The sequence below is a fragment of the Tamandua tetradactyla genome, chromosome 2 (assembly GCF_023851605.1).
Source record: "Tamandua tetradactyla isolate mTamTet1 chromosome 2, mTamTet1.pri, whole genome shotgun sequence".
NCBI lineage: Eukaryota > Metazoa > Chordata > Mammalia > Pilosa > Myrmecophagidae > Tamandua > Tamandua tetradactyla.
In genome coordinates this window covers 62,535,036-62,549,192 of record NC_135328.1, presented here as the reverse complement: position 1 = coordinate 62,549,192, position 14,157 = coordinate 62,535,036, and the positions used below count along the sequence as shown (strand labels likewise).

General features: G+C 48.1%; 1 protein-coding gene across 1 annotated transcript; it reads left to right on the top strand.

The window, feature by feature from the left end:
- Positions 1-5,232: 5,232 nt before the first annotated feature.
- Positions 5,233-12,771, top strand: SPINK4 (serine peptidase inhibitor Kazal type 4). The gene is made up of 4 exons (XM_077147950.1): positions 5,233-5,359; positions 9,623-9,663; positions 11,080-11,192; positions 12,640-12,771. The coding sequence occupies exons 1-4, from the start codon at positions 5,299-5,301 to the stop codon at positions 12,683-12,685; spliced, it is 261 nt and encodes an 86-aa protein (XP_077004065.1). The 5' UTR covers positions 5,233-5,298; the 3' UTR covers positions 12,686-12,771.
- The last annotated feature ends 1,386 nt before the right edge of the window (positions 12,772-14,157 follow it).

Genomic DNA, 14,157 nt, shown 5'->3' with positions numbered 1-14,157 from the left:
GGCTGGTTGCATCAAGACCAGGCCTCTTTGGAATGAATGCCTTTGCCTGAGCTATTTCACAGAAGGTGAAGAGGCATGTAGGGACACTTAAGCTGGAGGAAGGGTGGAGCAGGATGTGGGCTGAGCAGTCAAGAGGGCTGGTCCAGGGGCAAGCTGGCAGGGTTGGCTGTACCATCTGGCAGGCCTGAGACCTGCTTGAGCTCAACTCACCCACTTTACATCAAACAAGGCCATTGTCTCCTCCACCCATCAGCAGGGCTTGTGACTCAGAACTAATGATCCAGTGTTGCCTTCACCAAGGACTGACTGTATTCCTGGAGGGACAGGGCACCACTCCAAGTCTCAACAGTTTGTACTGAAGGCTGCTGGGTGAGTCTGGTGAGTATTGGTCCAGCCAAGATTCATGTTCCAGACCTTTACTTTGACCTGGAGCAGGAGAGGAAGGAATCATCCTGCTTCCCTGCCTGGGTGTCTCTGTCCTTGTATTGCTCCCAGCACTTGAGTAGGTGTCCAGTGTTCTGGTTATGTTCCCTGCACCAGAAGCTTCCAGATATCTCTACTGAAGGCATTTTTTTGGTTTCTAGTGGTCACACACACACATCTCACCTCACAATCCCCTCTCTAGGGTCCCCACAGCTACCCTCGGAGCCAGGCCAGCGGGTGGCAGTGTGTATTGGAAACACATTTCACAGATGGGAAAACATGCACAGGCCCAAGTTACCCAAAAAGTTGGCAGCAGAGCTAGAAGTTGAGCGTGACCTGGCCCTCACCTCCTGCCACCCTCTTTCTGGTTCATTCTACTATAGCCATAATGGACTTGTTATTTATTTGTTGGCCATGCCAATCTTGTTCCCACTGCAAGGCCTTTGCATTTGCAGTTCTTTTGCCTGGTAGGCTCTTCCCCCAGATTTCTGCAGGACTCACTCTTTCTCTGCTCACATGTCACTACCTTAAAGAGCTGTCCCTCCCTCTTCCCACTTCTCTTCTACATAATGTATTGTGTTTATTTTTTTATTTCTTTGTTGTCAGGCATCCTGCTACAATGTAAGTTCCATGAGGGCATGACTTTCTCAGCGTTATTCCGAAGCTTTAAACCCCAGTGACTGGAACAGTCATGGAATGCAGTAGACACATAATATATATTTATTGAGTAACTTCACCAACCCAGAGCTTCTCACTCCTGATACAAAGCACTACTCCTATATCTCTCTGCACCCCAGAGAAGCCAGTGGAGCAAGAGAATGTAAAACGGGGTTGGCTCAGGCTAGAAGGACACAGACCTGCTCTTTTGCCAGAGACATAGCAGGCACCCTGATCCAACCACACTGCCTGAGGTCTGGTGTATGTCAGGGGGCTCTCATGAGTTCCCAAGGCACCCAGAAGCATAGAGGGATCCATGGGGACAGCAGAGCTCTTTCCTCAATGCTGGAACCATCTTTGTGCTTGGACCCATTGACCTCTGCTCCCTCTGGGATCTGTCACTCAACATCTATTTAGCATCTACTCTGTGCTGGACTGGGCACCAAGGAGACAGAGATAAATGAAACATTGTCCCCATTCCCAGAGAACTCATGCTTAGACAGCAAAGCAGACAAGCAAGTACCACCAGAGCGCAGGTGAAAACAGAGAGGAAGTGAGAGAAGCAATGGACATTTTAGCAATGACCATGGCCAGGCTGGAAAGGGCATTAGGAAAGGTTTCAGAAAGGCTTCAGAAGATAGGGATATTTGAGCTGGTTCTTGTAGGATGAGGGATGAGGGATGGGGGGTGGATGGGTACAGGATGGAGAAGGAAGACTTAGCATTGCAAGCAGAGAAAATACAAAACAAAACAAGCAAACGATTCCTTAGAACCAAAGAGGAGCAGATCTGGGGTGAGGTAGAGCAAATGGGAAGCTGAAAAGGCAGGTGGGGCTCAGTTGCTAAAGAGCCTTGAATGCCAGACTAAGTGGGCACCACTAACCTGTTTGGGCAGGGGTGACTTGGTCAGGTTTGCACTTTAGGAAGTTAACCCTGGTCGCTGTGTACAGAGTGGTTTGGAGTGGCAAGTCAGGAGGCAGGGATATGAGTTAGGAGACCACTGTGGTGGCCAAGTTGGAGACAGTGGTGTACAGGACTTGCACATGGCAGTGGGTGTGGATGGGCAGGAATGGATTCAAGAGCTACTTAGGAAGCAGAACTTATTCACGCAAGTGGAAAGGTAAGCAAGGCTGACCGATCAGCTCCCAGGCTCCCACTCCTGAAAGGTGAGGGGACCTGGGGCAAGGGAGCAGATTTCAAGAATGATCTGGTCCCTGCTGACCATTCCAGCTCATCTCATGCCCCTCACCCACTCACTGATTCACCTTAGCTGCACTGGTCTCTCTGATCTTGAATACGCCAAGCTTCTTCCTGTCTCAGACTCCTCTGCCTCCCACACTGTTCCACTCTGCTACAGCCTGTCTCCACCCACTTACCCATTGGCCTTCTCTGACTCCCAGATCCATAGGTCATTCTTGAATCCTCTCATAGCCCTGAGTATGTCTTGCTCATGGGACTTATCCCAATAGTAATGATACTGTGCTACTGCTGTTTGGTCCCCATCACCAGAACCAGAACTTGAACCATGCCAATCACTTAAACACAAGCTCTTTGAGGGCATGGACAGTGTCTGACATATTCCCTGCCATATGCAAGCACTAGCATGGAGCTTAGCACTTACCTGCTTATTAAGCTCTTATTGAATGAACGGCTGAATTGCAAATTAAGGAACCTGGTTTATTTGGATGCATTGATGTCCATAATGGAACCTGTCCTACGAGTCAGGCTCACACTTTGGTGGAATGACAGATTAGGAAGTTTGTTACTATGAGTGACTCTAGGAGGTGTTTCTCTGACAGAAGAGACCTTGGGTAGGGTAGGATAGCAGGGTTCTTAGCACCTTTTATTTTGGACTTTGAAGGATGCAGAATTCAAGCTTCCTGGTCCCTTGCAGAAGCTGGAGCAATCAACAGGCATTCCTACCACGTAGATAGAGTTCTCAAGTCCCAAACAAGACAGCTGACAAACTCCTTCGCTCATCTCTGTCCCCCTCTAAATCTAACCTGGAACACTGACAGACAGACCTGGGAATCTGACAAGAGACAGAAAGACACCCAGGAGCTTCATCGTGTGCAAGGGTGGAGGGCAGGCAAGGGAACGGCACCTGCTCAGCCTGGAGGGGCTCACCTGGGGTTCATGCAGGTACAGGTTGGGGACAGAGCTAGGACCCCAAGGAGTTTCAGGGAAGCAAATCTCTTGTGTGACGAAGGTTTGTCTTTGTTCAAAGCCATCCGACAATGAAGCCATAGGCGGTGAACTCCCTATCACTGGAGGATAAATGACTTCCTGGTGGGGCTGCTGTGGGGAAGCAGGAGATAGAAACAGGACCTAAGTGACCTTTATGTTCCCCTCCTTTTATGAGATGGTGTTCTTGTTTTAGGACAGGAAATCATTGTTAAATATTTGCTCTGCCTGGCTAAGCAATGGAAGGATAGATGCCATCTGCCTCAAAGGCATCTGTGGGCAGTGCAGCTTCCTGGGGGAGGGGTGGGGGAATCTTGAAGTTGAGTCAAGGACTATTGGGAGCCTCAGGCTGAACTCGGGGCACAGATCTGGTATTTCTGTAGAGGTGACCGTGCTTGGTTGCCCACTACCCCCAATGGGGCTGTTCTTGGATAAGAATCTCTCCTGAGATCAAAGATGATGGTAGAATTATACATAGAAGATAGGATTTAACAAGCAAATATGAATGCTGAATCATTAAATTGATATCTCTTTTAGTCTCCAGTATTTTAGAGCCGCTAGAAGTGGAAACCTAAATTTGTGAAATTGTAACCCATGTCAATGTCTGAAATATGTTCTACAACTAATTGTGGTGCTGTGCTTGGAAATTTATAGCTTTTTTGTATATATGTTATTGTTCACAAAAAAAAGAAGGAAAAAAAGTCTATTGTGATGATAAAGTATTTAAGCCCTCTAGCCTCTTATATTCGGGAGCAGCTAAAAGGAAAAATATGAGAGGATTATATCGTAGTCCATGACAAACTCTGGGATCTGTCCTGTAACCACTTTTTGAAGAGTGCTTTGAAACATATTGTTTTTTTATTTCTTTGCTTTGTATATATGTTATACTATACAATAAAAAAGTTAAAAATAATAATCTCTCCTGTACTATTTCTGCAACTTTTCTGTGAGTTTGAAATCTTTCCAAATAAAAAGTAAAAAAAAGAAAGAAAAAAGCTGCACTGAGAATTTTGATTATAAAGTTTGGAGTGAGGACCAGCTTCTTTTTTTTTTTAATGCTTTTATTTTTTAATTCTTCGCAGGGAAATTTAATCTGTAGATAGAGCTGAAAAATCACTGATCTAAATGAATGAAAGCAATGAAGATCTAAAACAATTTAGTTATTCTTTTTATAAGCCAGAAAATCTTTGAAAGCAGACAACTATGATACTTATTCAATTATATTGTTTTAGAAACTGATTTTTTTTAAAGAATTGTCTGTTTTTAACCATTAAATGGCAAATGAGCATATAATATTTGCATGGCATAAAGGCATCTTCCTTTTAAAACATTTTGTCTTTTTATTTTTGTGTGTGTCTGTCAGTTGTGCCCACTTCATGGTGCAACAAAAACAAAACAAAAAATAAAATACAGAGAAATGTTTCTATTTACATTTATACCTCATTTCATACTCTGCAAAATGTTTTCCCATCTGCTGACTTCCTCTCTAGTGCCTCATCTGCACAGCAGACCCAGGAGGGCGGCAGAGCCAGAAACTCCACTTTGCGGATGGGTAAACTGAGGCTCAGTTCAAAGTGGCTTTTCTGCAGTCACAAAGCTGTTTGGTGGTTATTTGGACAAAGGAATCCATGATTTCAACCCCCTTACTCTTCCTCCTGCCTCCTTCCAACTGCTGTTTTTCCTTTTCTTTCTGTTCTCTCTCTCTCTCTTTCCCTCTTTCTCCCCCTCTTGATCTAGTCCTCAGAAAGGACTCAATTTTGCAAGTTGTCGCAACTTTTCCTTACTCCTGAAATCTGCCATCCCAGGCAAAGATGGACAGCCCCAGAGCCACAGCCCATGTCACCACGTGCTCAGCACCTCCTCCTGGAGCAAACCCTCTCTGGATGCTAGGGTGCTGAGTTGAACTCTGGATGACACTCCCTGCCTCTCAGCTGGCCCCAGATAAGACAGGGTGGGGAGCAGCATTATAAATAGGCCTCCTTCCTTCTCTGGGCCCAGGCCCTGGCAGCTGAGGCCTCTGGAGCCCAGGACCAGCATGGCCTTCCGCCTGTGGGTGGTTGCCCTAGCCTTGGCTGTCCTCCTCATTGTGGACAGGGGTGAGTGGGCAGAGCCTGGATTCTCTGTCTCTTGGTGTGGGTAGGTGAACTGGGGGGTGGGGAGAGGCAGAGGCAGGACTTGGGGTCCCCCATGAGGCCCCAGCTTTCTATGCACACCTTCATTCTCCACTATGGTGGGCTGGAAGAAAAGAAACCTGGGTTTAGATCATGACTCTGGCCCCAAATTGCCAAAGTTTCCTCCCCTTTTGGGACCTCAGTTTCTCCAGTTGCAAAGCGGGAGGCTATTTCAGCTCAAAGCCTCACTGAGAAACTACTGGGTGAGATATCTGGGAGGCAGAAGGAAGGAGAAACAGGCAATTGTATCAGCTGCAGACGGCGGGTGCTGCAGGCAACCCCACACCTCCCATGGGAGTCCCCACCCTGGCAGCCCTTGTCCTGGGCTGCATACATGTGGCTGGAATGGGACCTGGCGCACCTCTGCAATCTCAAGCTACTTGTGTCAGGCACTGTTCTGGGATCTTAAGACAAGTCGGGGACCAAAACAGAGAAGAATTACTGCCCTCAAGGAGCTTAAATCCAGTGCAGTGGAGAGGGGTAGACAATAAACAAGAAATGCACAATGTCTGTTAAACAGCATATTAGAGAGCAATAAAGATTAAGGAAAAAATATTGGGCAGGGTAAGGGGAATTGGGAGTTATCAGGAGAGGTCTCTCGGACAGGTTGTTGCTTGAGTAAAGCTTGAAGGAGATGAGGAAATGAGCCATGTGGATATTTGGGAGAAGAGGGTTCCAGGCAGAGGGAATAGCCAGTGCAAAGGTCCTGGGGTGAGAGCATGCCTAGAGTGTTTGAGGTACTCCAGGAGGTCAGTGTGGCTGGAGGGGAATCAGGGCTGGAGTGCAGAGTGGAAGGAGAGGAGATGAGAGAGACAAATAGGAACTATATTGGGTAAAGGCATTAAAGGCCAGTTTAAGAACTTGAGGTTTTCCTCTGCATGAAATGGGAGGTACTACAGGGTTTTGAGCAGTTACATGTTAAATGGATCTCTGTGATTGCTCTAATGAGCATAGACTGAAGGGGCAAGCAGTGAGACCAGTTAGGACCCACCTGGGCAAAACCACGATATTACAGGGCCATTGACCTCACAGCCAGCTCTGCACCCATTTCCCCAGCTGGGGGCATAGATCTGGGGAATGGGTCAGGGGTTCTGGCCCAGTACAGCCCACTTACCACTATCCAGGAACCCATTCACTGAGCAGTTTGTGTGTGTGTGGGTTTTCCCCCTCAGAAAGTTTAATTTAGATCAGGTGAGTACAAAGCTAAACCAGTTAAGTACAGAATTTATGACCCAGAGCAGGGCACAAAGCATGTATAATGCAGATCAGACCCAGGCATTACTGATGTGTACGGATTTAATCCCCACCATTTAGGGTGACTGTGGAGGAGGCCAGCTCCTAGAAGACTTGAAGGGAAATGCCAGGCAGTCTGATTTATAAGGGTAAACAAAGTGCCTTGCACAGGAGGCTGTGTGGACCATGCAATGAAACAAACTCAGGTAGTGGCAGCTGGTTAGAAGAGGGGGATGGAGGCTTTCCCACCAGACTCAAAGAGGGAGCTGGGGGGGGGGGCATTTAGCAGAGGGAGGTCATCCCACCTTCAAGGATGTCACACTTTTCACAAGCCCAGCGGCACTAAACCCACTGAGCAGTTTTGTCAGGAACTCTTGGGAGACTGAAGAGGGTCCTTACACTCATTTCAGACTCCTGTCTGGTTTGAGTGAGGAGGGTGCACCTTGGGCCGAGGAAAGGGCAGTGACCGCCTAGGTGCCAGCCGGGGAGGAAATGCAACTTCTTCCCACATTCCCCAGGAAGAAACTCTGACATCACAGGGTCCCCAACACTCCCGCCTCCCCCCAACAATACACTTTAGGGGTCGCTTCCTGACCACCGTGTTAGGGGCATTGAGCAGGATGTTGCATGGAGCAGGGATGAAGGAGTCCCAAGCTCAGGGACGTGGGGAGGCAGGGGTGGCCCAGTGAATGGGACAGCATGTGCTGCTGTGGAAAAAGGCTAAATCCAGGCCCATGAAGGAGCCCTGGACGGCATCAGGAAGGCTTTGCCTGGAGGCGACCTCTGGGCCTTGAAAGGAGGGTATGATCCAACAGGAGAAGAGGGCAGCAAGGGCATTCCAGGCAGCAGGACAGCAAGAGCCAAATCAGGGCTCATTCAAGGAACAGCTGTGCTCAGGGAAAATGGGGCGGTGCACTGGGAAGTGAGCCAGAGAGGAAGTTGGGGATTAGCTCCTGAACTGCCCAAAGACTAAGGGCCTTAGTGGCCATGATGGGGAGCCATGGAGGGGTTTATATATTTTTAATGCTTTTATCTCCTAACAATTATACCGTGAGATATATAAATCTTAAAAGTGTCATTCAACGAGTTCTGACAAATGGATATACCTGTATAACCCAAACCCCTGTCAAGATATGGAATATTTTCATCACTCTGCAAAGCTCCCTCATGCCAATCAATCCCTGCTCTCATCCCACCCCCAGAGACAACCTCTGTTCTATTTATTCTGTCTGAGATTAGTTTAGCCCACTCTAGAATGTCACATAAATAGAACTATACAGTATGTAGTCTTTTGTGGTTGGCTTCTTTCATTCAGCATGTTTTTGAGATTCAGCCATGTTGTTGCATATACCAAACGTAGCAAAAACAAAGTTGTTTGTTTTTATCACTGAGAAGTATCCCATTGAATGGAGGTATCACAGTTCATTCATCCATTCTCCTGTTGAAGAACATTTAGGTCATTTCCAATTTTTGGTGATTATGACTTGTAAGATTTGTTTTAATTATTGTGGTAACATCTATATGACACCAAATTGGCCATTTAATCATTTTTAAGTGTTCAATTCTGTGGTATTAGTTACTTTTATAATCTCATGCTGCCAGCACCACCTTTGGAAGGGTTTTGAGCAGTGCGGTAACAAGGCTAGATTTGCATTTTGATGCTCCAATGCTGGCCTCAAACAGCATGGTCTCCATTCCCGTAACCTTCTCTGCTTTGGGATTCTCTTCTAATAGCACGCCCAGTGAAAGGTAAAACCACATTGCCTTGCATACCTCCAGCAATGGGGAGCCCTCTGCTCCTTGACAGTAGCATAGTTCCCACTGAGAAAATTCTGCTTCATATGCAAACCAAAGTTACCTACTGCAGACTGCCTCTGCCCCATGCAGGTTGAGAAGCCTATCTTTCCCTCCAGCCCAGGGTAGCCCTTTAGAGCAGGATAGCAGCATTGTGGTCTTCTCTAATTTACATAGACACTCTTCCTTCTACCTGTGGTGTTAGATATGACTCCAGTTCCTTCATCTACCCATCATGCTCACCAGATTCTTCACATTTGCTCATGTTCTGTGAGCCCTTCAGCCAGACCTGGAGGGGCCGAACCATGTGTGTGGAGGGAGCCCAGGCTCTGGACTGTGACACATCCAGCTCTGTCTTGACAAACTGGAACACTTTACCTCTTTGAGCCTCTTTTGTAGGCCCAGTTCCCCAGGAGATGACTTTGAGATCTGTGTGCAGTTTACAGTGGGGAGTATTTTGGAGAGTAATGTGCTGAGGGGTAAGGGAAGCTGATGGTGATACAGCACAGCAAGGGCCTCTACTGATTCCACGTGCTGCTCTGGAGCTGGGCCATGTCCAGGATTGTTCCAAACAGAGACAAAAGGGAACGGGCCTTTGTATCCACACTGACCAGTCATTGGCTGTGGGCTGGTCCTAGGGTAGCTGGCTACGGGAGAGATAGCTCTGGTTGCAGAGAAGCCCCATGGAAGCTGAGCTGTGAGTCATCTGTTCCTGGCAGCTGGGAAATGAGTACCTTGTCCTGCCGGCAGGGTCTGGGCAGCAGACCTCGTCATCCACCACCACACCCTTTCCTCCCTCTGTCACATAGTAATGAGAATACTGTAAAAAGTTAAGATCGTTTATTCTCAATGCCTGGTACTAGTAACTTCTGAATTAATTGTTATTTTGATTATTATTTAGAACACAACACTCCCAGTGGGATTTGACTGATGTGGAACTAGCTGAACTGTCACCTCCCTAATTCTAGACCTGTTTCTGCTCATTGTAACCCAATGTCATGTGAACCTTCTGGCAGCCCCATTGTCTGGTGGCTCAGTATCTTTCCTAGAGGAGTTTCAGAAGGGGTAGTAGTAGCCAGCCCCCACCCCAAGCTGTCCTCAACACCCCCAACCTGAGGCCTAGAGCCAACATTACCTAGTTCTTGCTTCTTTGTCTTTCAGAAGAACCAGTGTCAGCAGAATTACCCAGTTTCTGGAGAATGGTAAGGCAGCCGCTGGCAGTTCTGGCCCCAGGGCTGTAGCTCTGGCCTTCCCTCTGTGGGGGGAACCCTCTCATCCATATAGGGAAACCAGGGTTTTTCTTCTTCATCCCCTGCTCAAACACCGCAGATGGCTCCAAGGGAGCCAGGGTGGGCTCCTGAGCCTGAATGTTCTCCAGATTAGCTGCTCCAGGCCAAAGTAAGCCCAGCCCCCCTCAACACCCAGCACAACCTCAGGGATTCGCCCCATGCTTGTCTTCAGGGCCCCTTCCGGCAATGAGACACCTCCACCCCCCAGGTTCAGCACGACAAAGTGCAACCTCTGCTTCATGTAATATAGACAGAGAAGGACAGGATGCTCAGGTCAAAGACATAACCTTGCAATGAATGCCATTCCCCTCCCCCCACCCTCACACCTCATCATCCAGGGCACACAATAACAAGTGGTCCCTGGACACTGAGTCCATTTGGCCCTGTGACTGGTGTCCCCAGTCACCCCATGACAGCAGTGCTGGCCTCCTCAAGACTTTCAACTTCCCCCTTCAGATAGATGAATGAAGAGGCTCAAAGACACTTTCCCATCCAGCAGCCTCAGCTGCTCTTCCCCATCAGCCCCATCAGGACCCAGCCCCACTTACTACTCTGGGCCAAACACAGAGCCAAATATTTTGCATACTTCAGTTCAATTAACCCTATGTGAGAGGAACACTATTATTATTTATGATTTTACAGATAAGGAAACTGAAGTTTAGAGAGCAGAAATAGCTCATCCAAAGCTGCACAGCTAGTTGGTGGCAGAACTCGGGTCTCAGGCCTAGGGACTTCACTGCCATACTACATTGCCTCCTTCACCCTGCTCCAACCCTGATCTCAGACCCCCCCTCCCCGAAACCCTTTCAGACAGACCTTAATTAAACCCCAAGCCCTGCCTTATTTCTCTAGACCTCTTCACACTGTATGAGCTCCAGGAGACTAGGGAAAGTGTAGGAGCCCCAGGAGAGAAAGGGGCCTCCTGGAAACGATGGGTGGTTCTGTTGTCTGGGGTCCTTGATGGGACTAGCAGGAGAGGTTCCAGTTAGACCCTCCGAGAAGTGTGTGAACCAGTCTCCAGTAGCCTGAGGCAAAAACTCACTCCACACACACACACACACATATAAACATAGGCACAAACTTGGATGCCCGCATGCCCTGGCTCAGCAGTCAAAGATACACACTCATGTGAACTCACCCACATAGGCACAAACAGTCACGTGCACATTCCAAGAAAACACATCAAGGGGCCCTGAGTGGTTGGTTTCAAGGGCCCTCTTGATTCTGACTTCGTCTCTGGGGCCCCTCTGGCTCTAAGCAGAGCCCCTGGGTCCCTAACCCCTGCCTCCAAATCTCTGAGTCCTGTCCCTCCCTGCTTCTGCCCCACAGCCCATCTGTGAGCACATGGGGGAGTCTCCACACTGCCCCCAGACATATAGCCCGGTCTGCGGCACTGATTGGGTCACATATGACAGCGAATGCCACCTCTGCTTGAACCGGATGTAAGTCATACCCTCTCCCTGACTCCCAACCTCAGCCAGCTTGGGTGGGCCCTATTTTTGGGGCATATAGAGATAAGCCTGGAGGGAGCAAGACTTGACCTGCTTCTCCTTCACACCTACTTGGTCTGAAGAATCCTCCAATATTTGCCCATAATAGAAAGAGCACAAGCATAATTCAAAGAATACACATGGTTCGAAGCACATGGGTGATGGAGGCAAGGGCAGAAACCCTGGGTTCTTTTCCTTGCTCTGCCCCTGTTGACTAGGTGACCTCATCTGTTCATTCATTCATCTAGCCAACAATTACTTATTAAGCACCTACAATGTACTAGGCCCTGGGAATACAACAGGGCATAATAAGCTAAGCTGAGTCACTGGGGACTCCTTGAGCTTCAGGTCAGTCTAAGGGGAAGGCAGGCTGATGGTCAGACCATTAAGCATAGAATGTTAAAGGCGCAGGTGGGTGCACAATGAAGTGGAAGCTGAGAAGGGGAAGACTTCCTGGAGGAGCCGACAGCTGAGCTTAACTCCAAAGTTCAGGTAGAAATTAGCCAGGAAAAGAAACAAGGGAAGTAGAGGAAAGAGAGTTTAGAAAAGTCTAGAAGGGACACAAAGTTTGTATTTAAGGACAAAGACAAAGTTGGATATGCCAAAATGTAGAGTTCAAGGCAGGATGGGGAACAGGCATCAATAAATCTTGAAAGGTGAGCACGACCAGAACATGACCTTGGTACACCAGATCACCTATTTGGTCTCTGTTTATTCACCATTAAAAACCTTGGAGCCAGCCTGAATGTTAAATGAGATTACAGAAAACAAAGTCCTCGGAAGCTGCAAGGCTCTAGGCAGGAAAGCAGCAAGACGTTGTCCTAACTTAGAAAAAGATCACGATTAGCTAAAGAATCATGGTTAGTAGATACAATGGGGTGAGAAGTGACAGGCTTGGTGGGCAATTAGATACAACGGGGGAGGGGAAGAAGGAAATACAAGGGCAACATGATAGTTTCTACTGTGGGCTTGGGCAGCTGGCTGTCAGTGCCATGTGCCAAGATGGGGCTCATGGAGACGGAGCAGTTTTTTTTTTTTTGGTGGGGGTGCAATGATGAATTTGGTTGTGGACAATTTAGCCTCTGGAACATCTCAGTGGAGATGTGCAAGGAGCAGTTGGATAAACAGACCTAGAGTTCAAAAGTCCAGACTAGAGACAGATTTGGCAGTTATCAGCATGTGGTGGTGGTAGACACCCCAAAAAGCTGAAATCTCCCAGTGGAAGAGTATGCAAGGCAGAAAGCTCAGAAAAGTGTGCCCAGAGGCCCCTGGGATCTGCCCTGCATCCATATACTAGGGGTGGGGCACTCAGTAATGTGTCTAGATGGATTAGGAGTCCCCAAGGGATTTGTTTCAGCTCCTAGGGAGGTAGACTCATCCCTGTTTCCTGTGATCCTAGGAAAACCAGGGAGGACATCCAGATCATAAAGGATGGTAAATGCTGACCCAGAAGCCCTTCAAGCCATTCAAGCTGAAGAACAGTGCTGGGTGGGGAAAATGTGACATGAAATAAAAGAGCCAGCCCAATATAGCTAAGTGGGCCAGTGTCTTTGGGACTTAAGGGGGATGCTGGAGGAGGGGAACCTTGCACTGTCCTCTCAACTCTGAGTCTGAAGTTAATTTCTACACCCTCCAGTGCTCTTCAACCCCTCAGATGTCCCCTTAGAGGTCCCAGGTATCTACTGCCTGCAGGTGGAGGACACTGGACGCAGCCTAGTGTTCTGCTTGTTCCAGCTGGCCTGTCGCTCAGGCCAAGAGTTTGGATGAGATCTGCACCCACTGCCACTGCTGGGACCCCTGCCAGGGCTTGTGGCCCAGCCTCGGACAGTCTTTGTGAAAGTCCCACATCCTTTATGACTTCCTCCCTGAGCTGTACTGGCATGCGAAGGGGTGCGCATGCGCGCGCGCGCACACACACGATACACAGGCAGTAAATATGGTACAGCTGAATTGCTTGCTAAAATATTGAACTAGATCTGTAGCAACTGATAAACAGATGCTGCCCCAAGTCCTTCAAGGGTCCCTCTGCAACCTGGCTGCTGGGTTCTCTCCTGAAAGCCGCTGGATCTCCTCAGAGTCCAGCGTCTAGTAACATTAATTCTTGGCACAGCAGGATAACTTCAAGACACTGTTCTGTTTGGTCAACGTCAGCTCTGACTGGTTATTAACTATTTTCACACTGGGTACAGCCCCAGGTACATTCAGCACATATGCACCCCTGCAATGACCCAGAAGGACACACAGCACTCAGAAATCCCAATACAGACACCCCAGTCTCTATGTCAAATACCCTCTTGCTTCTTTGGTCAAAGCCTGCAGGAAGAGCCTCTTGATAATGGTGGCAGGGGAAAGGGATGTGGAAAGAGGCCTGGTCAGGTAAGAGTAACTTCACATGAACTCTAATTCTTGCTCTGGGGTAGGCAGAAAGAGCAGGGAATGCTCTCTGGGAAACACATGTGCACACACACATGCAACAAGGAAAGAAGGGGCAGGGAAGCCAGGAAACAACATTCCCTGAAACACTGAAATGGGAACACTGTGCAGGAATTGTTGTTGATAGATTTTTATAGGTGGCAGGGACTCGGAGTTCATCTACAGGCCCTCCCACAGTAACTAACAACAGAAACTTCCATTTCCCACCTGCTTTTGAATGATTTAGGATTAAGTTGGCTGTGAGAGACCGAAACACCATAATAATAGTGGCTTAAACAAATAGAAGTTAATTTCTCTCATGCATTGACCTATGAAGTATGACAACTTCATGTTCATTGGGACTGGTTTGACAATTCCATGTTCCTTATAGAGCATTACTCTACCATCATAAAGTTCCCATCACCAGGTCCAAGATGGCTGTTCCAACTTGTCTATATTCCAGTCCACAGAGAGGAAGAAAGAAAGGCAAACGCCTGCCTCTGAA

Coding starts and splice junctions, on each gene's coding strand:
- SPINK4 (XM_077147950.1), top strand. CDS start 5,299: ATGGCCTTCCGCCTGTGGGTGGTTGCCCTAGCCTTGGCTGTCCTCCTC. Junction 5,360..9,622: donor CCTCCTCATTGTGGACAGGG/GTGAGTGGGCAG, acceptor TTTGTCTTTCAG/AAGAACCAGTGTCAGCAGAA. Junction 9,664..11,079: donor TACCCAGTTTCTGGAGAATG/GTAAGGCAGCCG, acceptor TCTGCCCCACAG/CCCATCTGTGAGCACATGGG.